This window comes from Talpa europaea (genome assembly GCF_964194135.1).
Source record: "Talpa europaea genome assembly, chromosome: 9".
In the NCBI taxonomy this organism is placed as follows: Eukaryota; Metazoa; Chordata; class Mammalia; order Eulipotyphla; family Talpidae; genus Talpa; species Talpa europaea.
Genome location: NC_140076.1, coordinates 100,910,174 through 100,927,294, shown reverse-complemented (window position 1 = coordinate 100,927,294; position 17,121 = coordinate 100,910,174). Strand labels below are relative to the sequence as shown.

The 17,121-nt window shown below is 41.6% G+C and overlaps 1 protein-coding gene across 3 annotated transcripts in view; it reads right to left on the bottom strand.

The window, feature by feature from the left end:
* Positions 1-17,121, bottom strand: part of CDC14A (cell division cycle 14A) — a gene marked incomplete at both ends in the record, with an annotated part of 137,184 nt that overhangs the window by 24,945 nt on the left and 95,118 nt on the right. For all 3 annotated transcript variants that reach the window (XM_084241615.1, XM_084241616.1, XM_084241617.1), the window contains 2 exons: positions 4,222-4,360; positions 10,891-11,121. In XM_084241615.1, coding sequence (XP_084097741.1) covers positions 4,222-4,360; positions 10,891-11,121 — 370 coding nt within the window. The remainder of the gene's footprint in view (positions 1-4,221; positions 4,361-10,890; positions 11,122-17,121) is intronic.

Below are 17,121 nucleotides of genomic sequence, written 5' to 3'. Positions count from 1 at the left end.
TAGTCAATAAATCACCATATTAAGAGGCTAAAAAAGAACATTGATACAAAAAAAAAAGCATTTGACAAAACTCAACACCCATCCTAAAAACAAAAAACAAAAAAACCTTAGGAAAATAAGGGGAACTTCATCAACCTGATACATCTATAGCAAACCTCCAACTAATACTATACTTAACAGTGAATGCGTGAAAGCATGAAAGCCTCCCCTCCCAAGCTTGGAACAAGGTAGAGGTGTTTGTTCTCACCACTCTTATTTATTGTAGTGCTGGAAGTACTAGCCTGGGCAACCAGGGAAGAAAAAGAAAAAACACACAGATTGGAAAGGAAATAAAACTGTCCTGTCTGAAGAAGACATGATTGCCTGCAGAACTGCCCAAAAGTATTTCCCTCCTTCTCCCTCTTTCTCTCTCTCTCTCTCTCCTAAGTTTTAGGAAACCAAACAAAGAGAAAAATCAAATTGCATGTCTACATACTCGCAAGTAACACTTGGACCCTGAAATTAAAAATACAATACTGTTTATAATCACTTAAAAGAAAGTGAGGGCCTCCCTCGTGGTGCAGCAGGTTGAGGGCAGCGCTGTGAAGCTGTCTGCAGCCTCTGCAGCACTGGTTCAATTCCTGGCCGGCCAGGGAGCTACCCACATGGTGCAGCAGACCTCTCCTCTCTCACCCGCTACTCCCCTCAGCAGTGTATTTCATCAGTCTGCCTGTTCTGTTCCCCGCTCTGTCTCTGGTGAGTCCTCTCATTGTCCCACACATCAGGCCTATACCCCGGTTCTTGTATAAATAAAAAAAAATTTTAAAAAAAGCAGAAAAATAGACTCACACTAATTATCCATCTGATTTTTGACAAAGATGTAAAAGCAATTCAATGAAGAAAGATGACTTTTTCAACAAATGATGCTGGAGCAACTGGGCATCCATAGGTGGAAAAAATGAATCTTGAACTAAATTTCATACTTTATACAAATATTAACTCAAAATGAATCACAGACAATGTAAATATATAACTATACATCTTTTAGGAAAAAAACCTATCAGAAATCATGGGGATCTAGGACTCAAAAGAGTTCTTACAACTGATATTAAATGTGCAATCTTAGAAAGAGGAATTGTAAGTTGGACTTCACCAAATTTTAACACTTTTGTTCTATAAAACACCCTATTAAGAGTATAAAAAGACAAATTATAGACCGAGAGAAAATATTTGCAAACCATTCATCAGACAAAGGACTTAACTAGAACATATATATATGAGAGTGGAGATATATCTGCATTACACAGAATAGATACTATACTTGTACACAGAATTATCTAGACACCTACAATTCAACAAAAAAAGGCAAAGAGTCTTTTTGGACTCTTTGATGGAAAGGCAGGTAAGAGACAGAAAAACATATTTCATAAAAGAGAATATACAAGTGGCCTTGTGTGTGTGTATATATATATAGAAATACATGAAAAGACATTCAACCTCACGAGTCATCAGGGAAAAGCAAATGAAAACTACAAGGCAAATTACCACCACAAACAAAAATACAATGACTCAAATTTAAAAAACTAAGACCACCAAGTATTAGTGTGTAAAGAAACTGGAACCCCAACCACTGCCCCTGGTTCTCTGCAAAGTTCTCTAGCAATACCCCTGACAGTCGAATTTTCCACTCAGAGGTATTTATCTAACAGATAACTTTGTCAAAAGATATGAAATAACCAAAAACTGGAAACAACCTAAATATCCATCAGTAAAAGAACCAAAATATTGTATGTTCAAACAATGGAATGTTACATAGCAGGGAAAATGTACATGCTATCACCACATGGGAAAATAAAGATAATATTGAATAAAAGGAAAGCTTGCACACTTCTTGCTTCTGTTTCTATTAGGTTTAAACTCAGGCACAATTCATCTACGGTGTTAGAAGTAAGAACAGGGATTACTTGGGCAGAGTTGCTGGAGAGAGAATGAAGGGACCCAGCTGCATGCTGGGAAATGTTCTATTTCCTAATCCTGAGGGTGGTTTACATGGGTTTGCTCACTTTGCGAACACTCACTGAGCCTACCTCTCAAACCACCCACTCCCAGCTCCTTATATTCCAGCCATATTCCCCTTCTTCCTGAGCTCCAAAAATGGTAAGCTTGAACAAAAAAATGGTAAATGTGTTCCCCATCTCAGGACCTTTGGGGGCCCACTGCTGGGGACACAGTTCAGACTTTAGCAGCAATGGCTCCTCCTCATCTTCAAGGTCAGAGCTCGCTGCAAAGAAGATTGTCTGGAGTACTCAATCCAAACAGCCTGTCCCGACATCACTTGTGCCCCATCACACCACCATCAGAAATCATCTCGAAGATCGACTTACACACTTGCTTGTTTATTGCTGACTGCTTTCATTAGGAATATCAGCACCCTGGAGAGACAGGACCTTGTGTGTCCTGTTAATGGCAGTATCCCCAGGACCATGAGTCCTTTGTTAGGAGTGCACACCTAACACATAGCCATTGAGCAAATGAGTGTTACCAACTTACTAAGCAATGTCTTCTGCTGTGGGGCTACTCAAGACACAGAGTTGGAAAGGGAAAAAAATGAAAGGAACAGCAGAGAACTAAAGGAAGCATAGACAGTCATATAAAGCAAAATGCCACCTCTGGTGCCACTCAGAGGCATAAAACAGGTCAGCCTATAACCCACTACTTTGAAGAGGTGAACGGTGATATTCTCAGCTGTAGCTTCCCACCACATGAGCTACACCTAGCAGACTGCCATGGTAAGGTAAGCGTTCAGCAGATACCTGATGCACAACAATCTTCCAAACAATGGTTTTAAGAGGTTGATTAAATAGCTCAAAGAACTAGGCTTGATACAACTGGATGGTATGATTCTACCCACTAGCTCACATACAGTGCTGTCAACCAATGTCAATTCCATAAAAAAAGAAAAATAAAGAACCAGATTTAGGAGTGTTGGGCTTTTTGTTTGTTTTCTAATCCTAAGGCCATTTATTCAACTTCAGTAAGCAAACAGTACAACAAGCACCTGGCAGACGCAGAGCACAAAAGCTCCAAGCTCTGTGCACTCATAATGCGAGAGAAGCAGCAGCTGATGGAAGAATAAAGCCCTAAACAACAGAATAATTTGTATCTCATAGGGTAGAAACCTAGGAACTTCTGTCTTCTTAATGATCTGTTCTCAAGAGTTTTTTTCCTTGTGTATTCATTGTATAGCTGCCTCGTTCTTTGAAGCTAAGGCGTAACTGCACATTTTTCAGCACTTGTTTTTATCAGTTATTCTCTCTGGGATTGGCAACTAAAATCCCTCAGCAGACTCAAATCCTTTTAACCATTTGTAAAATTCATGATCATTTGTTTGTCACCAAAATAAAATGAGTTAAGTGGGAAATAAACTAGTTATATGGAAAAGAATGCTATTCAGAAGACATCCCAGCCTAAAAAGAAAGAAAGAAAGAAAGAAAGAAAGAAAAAAGAACTGTCAGTATCAGATATCATTAATAACATTCTAGAGCTGGACCTAAACCAGCTAATGCTAAATTTCATCTCCCTATTTTATAAGTGGGTCAACTGATGTCAATTTCTGAAATTTTAAGAGTAAGGTTAAATCTCTCCACCTTCTGAGCTGGGGTTTGACAAAAAAGTTAATGAATGAGTATGTGAATGAATGAATGAATGAATGAATGAAGTGAGAGATGTTCTCCTAAATAGTTATGAAGCTAGTTTGTGGCAGGGCCAGGACTATAACCCAGTTTTCATTTCTCTTCTTTGGTAACACAAATTACAGCTACATTAGTTAGTGCTCAAGAGAACAGCAATGTCACTGAAATCACTTACTGACCTTAGTTGTGTTTTTTTCTCATTCTGCTTTTAGACATGCAAACAAAAGGAAGAATGAAGAAAGTGCCAAGTAGGATGACATAAGAAAATTGCACTGCAGCCAGATCACACATAGAAAATGACAGGAAAAAGGTAGGCAGAGAAGGCTCTGTGATTTTCTTCTCACTCTCACCTGATCTAAGAGATATAAAAGGTAGGAAGTTAGAATGCATTAGCTGTCAAATCAACAATAATCCATTTGAGGCACAGACTTTTATAACAATGGAGTCATTTTATAACCACGGGCTTGACAGAGTCCACAACTATGGGAACAAGAGGCAGAAATGAGCAGGAACAAGGATGTAACGAGATCATGGGAGACGATATACTTACTCCTCCAGGAAGTGCTGCTGAGGTCCTATGATGGACCCTGGCCGGCATATTCTGATCCAAGCAATGATTTCCGCATGTGTAAACCTGTAGTGTTTCATGACGTAACAAGCTATCAACGTCCCTGTTCTTCCAAGACCAGCTGGAAAAGAGAAACAGACAAGAAATGCAAAATATAGCTAATGCATCCACAAAAACACTGAAATCAAAAATTGCAACGGTTTCAAGTATAAGGAAAGGATTTTAAGTCTAGATAATAATGTAAAGCTTTTTACATGATGTGGGGCTACAAGATCATTCTACCTCAAGAAATCTGTTTAAAATAGATCATAGGATTAAAATAAACACAGATGAGAAAATATAAAAATCAGAACAAGGGTCTTGAAAATATCAAGTTCAACCCCCAGGACCTTTGGAAATGACTGTCTTTGTGGATACAGGTAAAGCAATGCTGCTTCCCTGACAAGACCTTGCAAACTATTTATTACCTGTCAAATGTCACATGCTCCCTGTCCTTGGCCCCAACCCCCCATCCCAGGTGAGATGAATCTATCGTTAATATTTGTCTGTGATACACATGTCATCAGACTAACTGATTTTATTAACATTATTATGAAGGTCATTTTTAACTATGTAAATATTTAGGGTTTTAAGAATTATTTTAATATATGGAAGCATAGAATCAAACCTAGAAGACACCCAAATTATTTTAGTCTAAGGAAGCATAGAATCAAAGCTAGAAGACACCCTGGTTATCATCAAGCCCCATCTATTACTAACCTGCACTTGGTTCAATATTCTTTCTGTAAGGTGGACATCCTAACCTCTGTTTAACACATTCAGAGACCACAAATTCATTATTTGCTCTATCAGTCATTAAACAATTGATGGCACACCTACCACCCACCAGGTACCGTGCCAGGAGCTGGGGTCACAATGACAAAGCAGACACTGTCCCCTCGAAAGAGCTCTCAGGTCACTGAGAAAGAACCAAGCAAACAAACTTCATTCCCCGGAGCTCTTTCATTTTATAAAAAAAGTTCCATCAAAACAAAAGGAACTCACACAACTAAATGAAACATACCCTAGAAATATGGCTACAGAATTGAGGCTACTAGAAGAGGAGCGGGGGGTGAAGGTGAGAAGAAAGGAGAGGCCCAACAGTCACTGGTGAAGGGCTAAGGGTGTTCTGGTGGTGGGTGTGGTGTGGGGACATGCACCTGAGGATGTGTGAACTGATTCCCCTAATCATAAAGTGTTGTAAACCAATGTGACCGCAATTAAATCAAAAAATAAACATAGTAAATCTAAAAAAATTTAATGAGATAAAATAATTTGGGTATCAGTATATATTCTTTATGTTGAACCCAATCTCTACCATATAAGATAGAGATTATAATTAGAAATTATTTTCAAAGAAGTGTTTATTATTGTGAACTCTGAATTCTTCAAAGTGTTTTCACAAATTATTGTATTTTTTCTTCTAGTCAGAAAAATAAATATTGGCAGGACTTTAAATTTTAGACAATATTTTAAATACATATATGTATATATAGCTATATGCACAGGGATATAGGTATATTATATATGCAGAATTACATACATGTATATATATGTACAAGAATATTAGCCAGGAAGCAATAAGCACAGATATTGAATTTAACTAAAACTAATGTCTTAGAGAAAAGAGGAGGGACTGTGAGCTGTTGTTGTCTTAACAAATATGTCACTGATAAGGACTTCAGCCGACCCGAATAGCAGAAAGGTCACTGAGCATTTTCAATAAGGGGCCGGCTAAGTGCAAGTCTGGCTGAAGAACATGCTAGAGTAGAAAATAAGTCAGATGGGTGTAAAGGACCCGATGGAAGGATGCGTGGAGTCAAGTGGAGAAATACTTGGCCAAGACAAAGGACTGTTGACTTATCATGAGGATATTTATCCCCAAAATCACATACAAGCTCTGGGCACTGGTTAAGTGACACCTCTGCCCACATGTCATCAGTCTTTGGTGTATGCAGATGACGGTTTGATGAACACAAGTCCATGCTTAATGAGGATTCTGGAATTTATGATATTATAAACAGCTAGCAAACGTACAAGTGCTATCAGGCAAAAATCTACTTTTTTTCTTTAATCAGTGGAAAGGGCAAGATGACACTGCCAAATATTTTGGAGGCAAGAAAGTGAGATAACTGCTGGATCTGGCGGTGGTATAAGGGCTGGTGGTATAAGGGCTCAAAGAACAGGAGCCAGAGAGAAAAGCTCGGAACTAGGGCAGGAGGCAAGCCTGGTTCAAAGGGGCTTGGACAGGGTATAAAGAAGAAATAAAGAGAAGAGTTGAATTAGGTGACAGACGACTGAATTTCTGACCTGGAAAACTGGCACAATGTCCATTTTATCAGTGAAAACATTCAGTCAGAAAAGGAAAGGGGAATTTTGGAAGTTTCACTTTTGATGTTTATGAACACCCACCCCCCCGCCCCCCATTCAGGGATCCTTTCAGCACTGTTTCCTAGTCAAAATAAAATCAATCTTTTCTAATCTCCCCAGCACATGGAAATACACAGTATTTCAGCAAATGTTAAGACACCAGCATGTCGTCAAATGCTGGGAAATACGCTGTTATTCAAGTTCCACCAAGTAAGAAAAATCAAACCATGACATGCAATTCTTTTCAAGGTCCCTCTTAGTTTCATAAGTGTGAAAAAGGTGTGTCCCAAACAGAAAATTCTAATTTATTCTCAACCTTGATTTCAGTATTGCCCCCGAAGAATCTTTTCAGACATTTTTTCTGAATCCTCCTCCATGCAATTTTACTGCCACCGAGACAATGCCTCTCTCTTTATGTAGATGTGTAAATCTGTGCTTTGTACAGAAAAAAGAGTTTTCTTGACACCCTAAAAAACAATCTTCCTCCTGGGAGACAATATTGCACTAATGCACTGTGTTATCAGATGAGGGATTTTTATTAGATGGCAGGGAGGGAGCAATTTTCATCTGAATTACCTTTCTGCCCAAGATAAAACATCCACATTCTTTAGAAAAGAGTGAAGCTTAATATGGTCTCAGCGGGGCTCTCCCTTTAACACAAGAGTTAAGAGTCTTTTGTCTTTCTGTTCCTACAGAGTTGGTGAAGCCCTGGCCACTGACCCACTGACAAGAAGGCAGGTAATCACGTCAACACAACACAACTGCTTCCTTTCCAGAGTCTCTCCCTCAAGTCACTAACCTGGGTCTCTGTCCTTTATGGAGACAAGGGCCCCTTGGATATGCAAGGGGCTAGCTGCTTCCTATTCGCACACGTTCAACACCAAAAAAAAAAAAAAGGTGCAGAATTTTTCAAATTTCTCTCCAACTAAAGTTGCTTCCCCCTTTTTAAAAAAGAGTCTATAATTTAGATCTATAAAAAGAACTTACTTAGCACTCAATAGTTAGCAGCGCTCACCACAATTCAACAGAATAGGAACATTTCACTAAGTTTCCGTAAAAACTTGAACAAATTTTTTAAAGCATTCATAATGAAAGGGCTCCTGGCACGAGGAGCGAAGATGTTGAAAAGTGTGCTATTTATACCTGGTGAAGCGCCCATTGCCCTACCTTCCCAGGCGTTTTCTGAAATCTCTCTCGAACTTCAACAAAGCACAGACCACCATCACCAGGTTGCCCTTCTCTAAACTATCATTGGTACTAGAAAATTTCACGACCTCAGAGCCATCCCTTTTATCAACCAGAAGGTAAAAGTACAGATATTGAATCATTGTAAGATTTCACACATTTCCCAGGAAATTAGTTCCTAGTTTGTCTCTATATATAGTACTTTATGTTGAGGCCTGACATATTCATTCTCCTTCCAGCAGCTCCCAAAGTTCATTTGACATTGGATAAGAGTCTCTCTCCCTCCTCCTTACAGTTCAATTAAAATGCTCACTGCAGCTTGACTTCCTGTAGAATTAGCTGACTTAATTAGGGCAGATGTCGAAATAATTAATAGGCCTATAGTAGGTAAGTATGCTATTAAAAGCAATACAGATGTAATTAATTCAAAGGTGTAACCCTTATAAAAGAATCCTACATGTGTGTACAAATGGAAGAACCTTCAAAAAGATGTCATCACAAGCTAATATGACCTTCCTTGTAAGAATTAAACTCAATGCTAAAGGTTCTGATTTTAAATAAAATTATTTTTAAACTGCAATATAGGGATGTAATATCTATTTCTACTTTAGATTTGTGTGTGTATATCATTATAGATCATGCACAGATCAAAGATATAATAAAGTGAATACCTGTAACAAGCATGTTGAACACCAGAGAGTTTAATTTCACAATCTTTGTAAGGTGTGGAATGCTACAGACAGCGATGCTAAGTTTTAATGAAGGCTTTGCAGTTCTTCACCCTAAAATTTGTCCAAGATGTGGCCCATAGAAACGACACGGTTTGGTAGTCACAAAACTAGTTGCCTGGGAAATAAAGCCAGGAAAAATACTGATTTTATGACACACAAAAACTTTGAAAGAGCTTGTGAATATCTCCTACTAAACATCAGTAGTTGCACGTGCCCATTAGCTCTCAAATTCCACTGTTAATTGAAAGCTATGACTTTTTCTGGGGCCTGGGTTATCGCTAACCAAATAGGATGGAAAAAGAGCTGATGGATCATACCCACTGCAAGCCAGCAACCTGCCACCCTATCCTGACCCTATCAGCACTGAAAGCACAGTCTATAATCAAGAGAACAAAAGGCACCTTCTAACAGCTCCACCTCGGAGGCAGAGAGAAAGTCCCTGGCAAGCAGGCCCCAACCCGCCCGCAGGGATCCTGACCTAAAGGAGCCTCTATAAAGCAGGGGCCACGTGCAGCTCCCTTCCATCCCTCAGGGTCTCCCACAAAATGCAGCTTCCCCTTCCTGCTCACGTGTTCAGCCAAGTACCTCCACCTACTCAAATCTTAAACATAGAAACAAGGGCCTAGAAAAGGGTGTTTTAATACCTGTCAGAACGAAAGCCATGCTTGTCTGAATAAGTCAGTTACAGCATCGTTAGGCACTTGGAAAGAACAGCACAATCCCCAACACCTACTAGACAATTAGCATAAAACGCAGCAGAAACCGGTTCCCAGACTCAAAACCGTGTGAACAGCACCACCAAGTGGCGTTATGAAAAATTGCATGTGAGGCTGACTGATTTCTCATCACTAAAATCAAAGACCACCGTGCTGGAACAACCTAAAACAAAATCTGGGGTCCCCCAAACTCTGACAAGTAGGCTTGGAGCAAATGTCATTTCCTATTTTCTCAGTGGCTGGCAAAAAGTTTTCCAGATAAAATAGAGAATGCATGTTCTGTGCAATAATTGTGACAATCCTACTAAAAAGTATCTGATGTTCATCTATAATTGAAATTTAACCAAGCAGCCTGTGTTTTTATTTGCTAAGCTCTGGCAGTCCTATGCCTATTATCTCAATGACCCCTGCCCCCAAGTAGTCACGCAGATGTCAGAGGTTCATTTACATCACCACTCTTTCAGCAACCTCAAAGACACTCAAACACATCTGGGAGAGTAAACTGCCGTGACCGCAGGATGCCACCATCCCCTAGCAAAAGGCAGAAAGACATGGCAGGGAGCTGGCTTGCATGTTCCACGATGCAAAGGTCTAGGAGGGAGCAGGAGGGTCACAGGGTGAAGTGGGAGACAGGTAGCTGGGTGAAAGGGAGTACTGAGTATCAGTAAAAACGGGAGTACTGAGTATCAGTGGATGGAAGAAGATGGAGAGGAACTGGGCAATTCTGGAGAACAAGGAGAAATGGGAAATTAGCAACCCTTGCCTCTTGACAACTGTTCTGAACTAAAGGTACTGGGGCGAGCATACTGGTGCAGCTGCTGTGATTACTCCCACATGTGGCCCTATGGTCAGCAAGGTGACCTTGTGAGACCAGAAAAACTGCCTCCTCCAGAAGGTCTCAGCACTACCCACTCTCCACATCCACAGGCCTTTCTTTAGAAAGTAGGGGACCCTCCCTGGTGGCGCAAGCCGTGAAGATGCAACCTATGAAGAAGATATCCTCAGCCACTGCAGCATTGAAAGGGAACTGCTAAGAAAATCTTTCCCTGTTAAAGAGTCATAGACCTGGAAATGTAAAGTAAATAATAAGCTTGCTTCCTTAATAAGCACATCTAAACAAGGTCTGGCAGCCTGCTAGGATGACTGATCTCCCAGGCCATCCTGGAAGATCTGTATCCATCCACTTTTCCTGTATCAAGAATTTGTATGCTAACTAACCAGCTTTGTCTCTAGACCAGGGCTCAGACCTTATGGGACTACCCAGGTCTGAGACCTCATGCATGAGTAATAAAGCTTTCCTGACCTCACCACTCCTGAAGTACCACTTGTTCTTCCCCTGCCTAGGTAAAAGGCTAGAATTTATTTCTGCAACAGCATGAGTTCGATCCCCAGCCAGCGAGCTACCCACGTGGCACAGCAGACCTCTCCTGACTCGCCTGCTGCTCCCCTCAGCAGTGTATTTCAGTCCCTCTGCCTGTTCTGCTCCCCACTCTGGTGAATTTAAATGAGATTCTGTTCCAGTTTTTAGAAATAACTAAACCTCGTTTTTTTAAGGCCTGAGAGGTTTTGTTTTGCAGCCTGCTGCCCAGTGCCTTCCGAGGTCTGCACACCTTTGCAGTGGACGGCGATTGCCCCCTCCGTGTTCTCGCAGATGTTGAGGAACCGCCGCACGATGTTGTCACTGGGGGTGCTGCCATCGATGAAGAAGAGGTCGTAGTGCTCGAAGCCGGCGTCCGTGAAGCGCTTGGCCTCGTAGATCTTCTTGTTCAGCCTCACGATTGCAGCGATGTTGTGCTTTTTGAAATAAGGAAAGTAGGCTTCAGGGGCGTGAAGAGGGTAACCTAAGGGGAAAAGGTACTGTGAGCAAAGGCACGAATTTTATCTCAAGAAACTCAGACTGGAAAACCCTCCACAATGAAGTTTATAAACCTCGAGTGAGTTTAGAAGGAAAGTGCATGTCATGAGGGAGCAGAGCTGGGGAGGGATCCTATAAGCAGTAGTGTGAATAACTGGAAAGACAGAAAGAAGGGGTGAGAGGAGAGACCCAAAGGAAGGGAGAAACTTCTGCAGGCATTGGGAAACGCCTGTGAACACTCAAAGCTTCAACCCCCAGGATTTAACACACTCCTTTGCAGCCCCAACAAAGGTAACCTTGAAGCATTTGAATGTGCACAGCAAGCCTGGAACAGTTCTTTGTGCTTTTCATTCCACTTAAGACCACCTTTCAGCTACAATTAAAGCTTTTTGCCAGATGTATAGTTTTAACCCATAGTGCAATCGCCTCACAAAAGAGATGAATGGTTATTCAGATTAAGCACCTACCCCTTGCAAATCACAATTGCATATCATTTCTTTTCATTCTCAAACAACCTTCTCAGATAAGAACAGCTAACACCATCCAGCAGATTGAGAAACTAAAAGAGGCTGAGGAATTGTTTTTGTAGATGTTTTCTGTTGGGGGTAAACGCGTGGTCAGCCTCTACACCCCCTCCTATTTTGAGTGGAGTCACCAACATGACTAATTCCAGAGAGCTGCAAGGTCAGTGAGGTTAGAGACAAATGACCCAGACTTAGCATCCACAGGGGGCGACTGGGGGCTTCAGCCACTGCGACCTTACCAGGCAGCCCCCAGGGTTAAGGGCACTAATTTCTCAGCCCCTCTGGAGGTGCACCACATCTGTAGCTCACTCAGGGGCCACAGCTGTGCAATCTGAGCAGCCGCATGTCCTACTGCCTTGAAGCCTGAGTGGGCTGGGCTGGTCACTTCTGATGTTCTCAGTTGCCAATCAGTCCTCCTGATACCTTGCTCTGTGCTGCTGGGGCCAGGGTCTACTAATTACATTTCCCATATGACCTTTCCAGCTGGTTTCCTGGGGGTTCTAAAATTGCAATTGGAGGCTGGGGGGGGTGGGAAGAAGGATCTTTTGGGGTACAATTTGATAAAGTTAAAAACTAAGCTACCCCACTCCTTACCTAGGAGACATGTTTGGGACAATTAAAGAGTAAGAGAATGGATTGGTTGTCTTGGGGACAAAGTCTTACGACTGACCCTATGAGGGCCTCCCTGGTGGCGCAGCAGTTGAGCCCTGGGTTGCGAACCTGCCCACAGCCTCTGCAGCGCCGGTTCGATCCCCAGCCACCAGAGGAGGGTCCCACATGGCGTGCAGAACTCTCCTGCCACCCGCTGCTCCCCTCAGCAGTGTATTTCGTCAGTATGGCTGTTCTGTTCCCCGCTCTGGCTCTGGTGAATTCTCTCACCCTCCCGCGCTTCTGACTGTACCCAGTGCTTATGTAAATAAATAAATCTTTTTAAAAAAAAAAATAGTTTAAAAAAAAAAATAGTAAGACTGACCCTATGAGCAGAAAAGCCAGCCAGAAGCAGGGCCAGGACATGTTTCTGTGTCAAGGCCAGCACCTGAGACCAGACATCCCAGCAGATAACTGGTGTACACTGGCACCCCAAGTTAGAGAGCCCACAAAAACACAGCATGGATGTGAGCCCTAAATCCCCCTTCCGGTGCAGCCTTCTGCCATCTCGCCCACTGCGCCTCCTTTTTTTGTTTTGTTTTACTTTTTATATATATATATATTAATTTTTTTATTTTTTACATCATTGTTCATTTTTAAACAATATTTGCCTCCCCCCAATTCCCCAGGTGTAGTCCCCATAGAGTTTCCTTCCCTAATGTACCCGTGCACCATCACCTCAGTCCCCTGTGCTCCTCCCTCCCTCCCTCTGCTCCCTCTCCCGCCTCCCCCCCTGCAGGATGTCTCTTAATAGTTTATTTCAATAAATCCAGCTTTTCTGTTATCGACTCTGTCTCTGGCGAATTCTTTCACCCCCACGCGTCCCACCACACCCTGACATTTCTCCCCAATATAGGAGCCAGCATGGTCCAGCAGTAGGAGACAGGAGCAGCCAGGGGCCCCAAATTAGTTTGACACCCCCAGCACAAAGCTTCCCTGAGCACCTCACTGTCTCCTTTCCCAACCCCGAAAGGCAAAGGCCAGCGTGTGGCTCTCCACTTAGGGATCCAGGCTCTGGCAACCCATTTCCAGCCTGAAAGGCAGTAACTATTTTCTCCAAAATATTCAGGCTTCTGTGTTGTTCTTTTACTTTTTAGCTTCCTTAGAACAAACACCTTGTATTATATTCTCTATTTGAAATAATGTGGTTTTCACTTCCCTGCCCATATCCTGCTGATACATTATCAGCCTTGGATCCTGTTCATTTTCTTCTTCTTTTTTAATATTCATTTTACTTATTTATGCATACAAGAACTGGGTACGGGGTGGGGGGGGTGAGAGGATTCACCAGTGACAGAGTGGGGAGCAGAATAGATAGGTCTACTGAAATACACTGCTAGGGGAGCAGTGGGAGAGACAGGAGAGGTCTGCTATGCCATGTGGGTAGCTCCCTGGCCAGGAGTGGCTGGCAATAGTCTGCTAGTGCTGAGACTTTAACACCTGTGCCACAAGGGAGGACCCAGATCCTGTTCATTTTCTTTTTTACTGTTCATTTTCTAAGCCTTGTTCTCCATTTTTTCCCTGAAGACTGGAGCTACCTGACATAATTGCAATAAATGCCTTTTCGTTTTAATTTGCCAGAGTTGGTTACACTACCAGCAACCCTGAGTCCTAACTAGCACACTTAGCCCGGTCACCCAGGAGTGGACACATAACCAGAAGGTAGGCCTGACCAATGCACCACCTGAAGGCTCAGTCTCCAGGGGCTGCGCTGCTTTCAATCAGACAACACAGAGCTTATTTACCATCTTCTGTGTAGAAACAGTATCCTACACACATGTTTAAAGAAAATGGATGCTTCTTCTACTTGGAAAAACTACACGTTTTCCTAATTGGTTTATTTGCTCAAATTATTTCCAAGCAACATCTTTACAACCTAGAGGAAGAAAGTACGGTGGTGGGAGTGAGGGACATGGGCTGTTCTGTCATGTGAGGAAGGAGGAGAAGCTCGTGTAGGACTTCATAGGTGAGAAAGCTGATGAGCTCTTCTACCCGAGTGCCTGCACACCTGGCATCTCTTGGGTGGCCTCTGTCAGCCAGCATGATGGCTGGCATGGCATCTGTTTCCTCCCCTCCACCAAGGTTTCAAGAACCTCTCTTTTCATAGACGAATTTCCATCAGGAGTAAATGGCATTCTAATTGGTATACCTAAACCAAATGCATAACTTTAAGGAAAGACTACTAGACAGAATGATCCAAATATTGTATCAGGACATAGAAATAATAATAATGATGATAATAATTGCACTTAATATTTATTGAGCATTTATTATCTGCCAATACTAAACTAAGTGCTTCTATGTGGATAATCTACTGATGCACGGAAAGAGGAACTAGCCCCAGGCACATGCAGCTGGTCAGAGAATGGAGCCAGCACTTAAGTCCTTGCAGTCAGATTCTAGGGCCTGTGTTGGGGCTGATTTCAAGTAATATTCAGTCTGATTCTATTAGTTAGGTGGCCAAATAAGAGAACACTATGTGAGTATTAGGGGATGCACCTCCTGGAGTTGGTCAACGGGTTTCTTTAAAATTCTCAAAATATTTCAAATGCATTATAACCAACAAACAATGACGATCTCCTATGGCCTCTGAACAAGAAGGCATTATGGACACTTTTGGATGATCTTGATAAGAGCCCACGCGTAGCTGACAGCATTCACCCAACCCTACTCCATCTGGCCACTAGATGGTGCCCTGGCACCAGTAAAGCAAAGGTGGAACCCAGGAGTTGTCCAAACACAGTATTAGAGCTCAGAGAGATTTTTAAATCATCTCTTCCCAGTGCCTCGTTTAAAGTTAACTGGGCCTCCCTGGTGGTGCAGGGGTTAAGACACAGCTTTATCAAGCTATCGCCAGCCACTGCAGCACAAGTTTGATCCCCAGCCAGGGAGCTACCCACATGGTGCAGCAGTCCTCTCCTGACTTGCCCGCTGCTCCTCTCAGCAGTGTATTTCAGTAGATCTGCCTGTTCTGCTCCCCACCCTGTATCTGGTGAATCCTTTCACCACCACCCCCACACTTCTGGCCTCTACCCCGTTCTTCCATGTAAAATAAATAAAATCTTTAAAAAATATAGTCAGGAAATTAAAGAACAGCAGAGTCAAATGACTAGCCCACCTGTCATCATTAAAAGTAAAAACTTCAAAAGAGGAAAATGTAGGAAGCAATGTAATGTTTGTTAAGCTCTCTAATGATATAATGTTATCAGAATATCTGTTAATTAATAAGCACCTATTATGTACCTGATACTATGCAAGATAAATAATTATGTTATCTCTAGTCCTCACCACATGCCTGCAATATGCATCTTATTTTCTCTGTTTGACACAGTTTGGAAACTGTGCTCAGAGGGTTTCAGGAGCCAGAGGTAGAACGGGCTTCAACCTGCTCCAGCTCTTCCCATTTAGCTTTTCTCATTAAGTGATCAGGCTGACGCTTTAAATTGCTGGAACTCACTGTCTCCAGTTGTCCTGTGTGCTTTTTTTAAAAACAGAAATAAGACTATTGCCACTTGAGAATTTTTTTTTGGAAAATTTGAAATCCAAATTTCTGTTTCATTATGTGTTTGTATTATTCATTTACCAATTCAAAATTATTTACTAAAAAATAGAGGGTTCTTCCCTACAACCTGAGCAACATGATCCAAGGCGGCTCACAGAAAATCCAAGTTGCTTTGTTGACACAAACACACACTTAAGAAACTTACAATGCATTCTGTGCAGATGCCAAGATTATATGACTACCTTTGCCATATCCTAGCAACAGCTATTTAAATGATTGTTAATTCCTTAAAAATCTCAGTTTTTCCACTAACAATTCCCCCTCAAAAGGCTTTCAGCCTTCACAGAAAGCACAAAGGCTTCTCAATTCAAAATGAAAGAAAAAAGACCAAATCAAGATTATTTGATATGCTAATAATCAAATAATCCAAAATTGGATTATTTAATTCCATCACAAAATTATCAAAGTTCTAAAAGGATTTACATTAATACCCTTTACAAAAACTACAAAGAAGCTTCTAGTGACAATCAGATCTTAAAATAGGGGCTCTAGTAAAAGATCAGTCTTTTAGCAATGATATCCTTCAATGAAGTTATCAGGTAATAAGCAGAACTTTTAGACCTTCTTTTCCTCAATGTGAGAGGATACAATATATGCATAGGAAAAAAAAAAGGTGTCTGTAGAGCAATAGCCGAACAGTGGATTTTTCCCAGATTCTATCATTACAGGCAACTTTTACTCTATATTGCTTACATTTTTATGATGAATATGTAGTCTACAATAAAAAATTTTTTAAAAGCCACAGATTTGAAATTAAAAAAAAAAATGCATGGTTGAGTCCACAAACTGCCACCTTCTGGCTGTGTGAACATGGCTGGTGAGGTCACTCCTCAAAGCCTCCAGTCTTCCCTTCCAAAAAGCACTAAACCTACTCTACAGTAGGTGGTCCTGATTATTAAATAGATGATGCAGGTGCCAAAGGGGTAGCCCATCCCTGGCATGGATGCAAAGAGTGGCTATAATCATTTCAGCGGCAATATGGGGCAGAAAGAAGTCTTTATTTTTGACAGTTAAGAATTATCACATAAAGTAATAATTTATCTACTGATTCTACTTCCAAAAATTGAGAAGAAATTAGATTTGCAAAAAGTGTATGTACACGTGGGCCAACCACAAGTTTATTAAAAGTGCAAAACTGGGCCTCTCTGGTGGCGCAAGGGATTAAGCACCACACTGTGAAGCAGTCTGCAGCCTCTGCAGCACGAGTTCGATCCCCAGCCAGCCAGAGAGAAATCCACATGGCGCAGTAGAC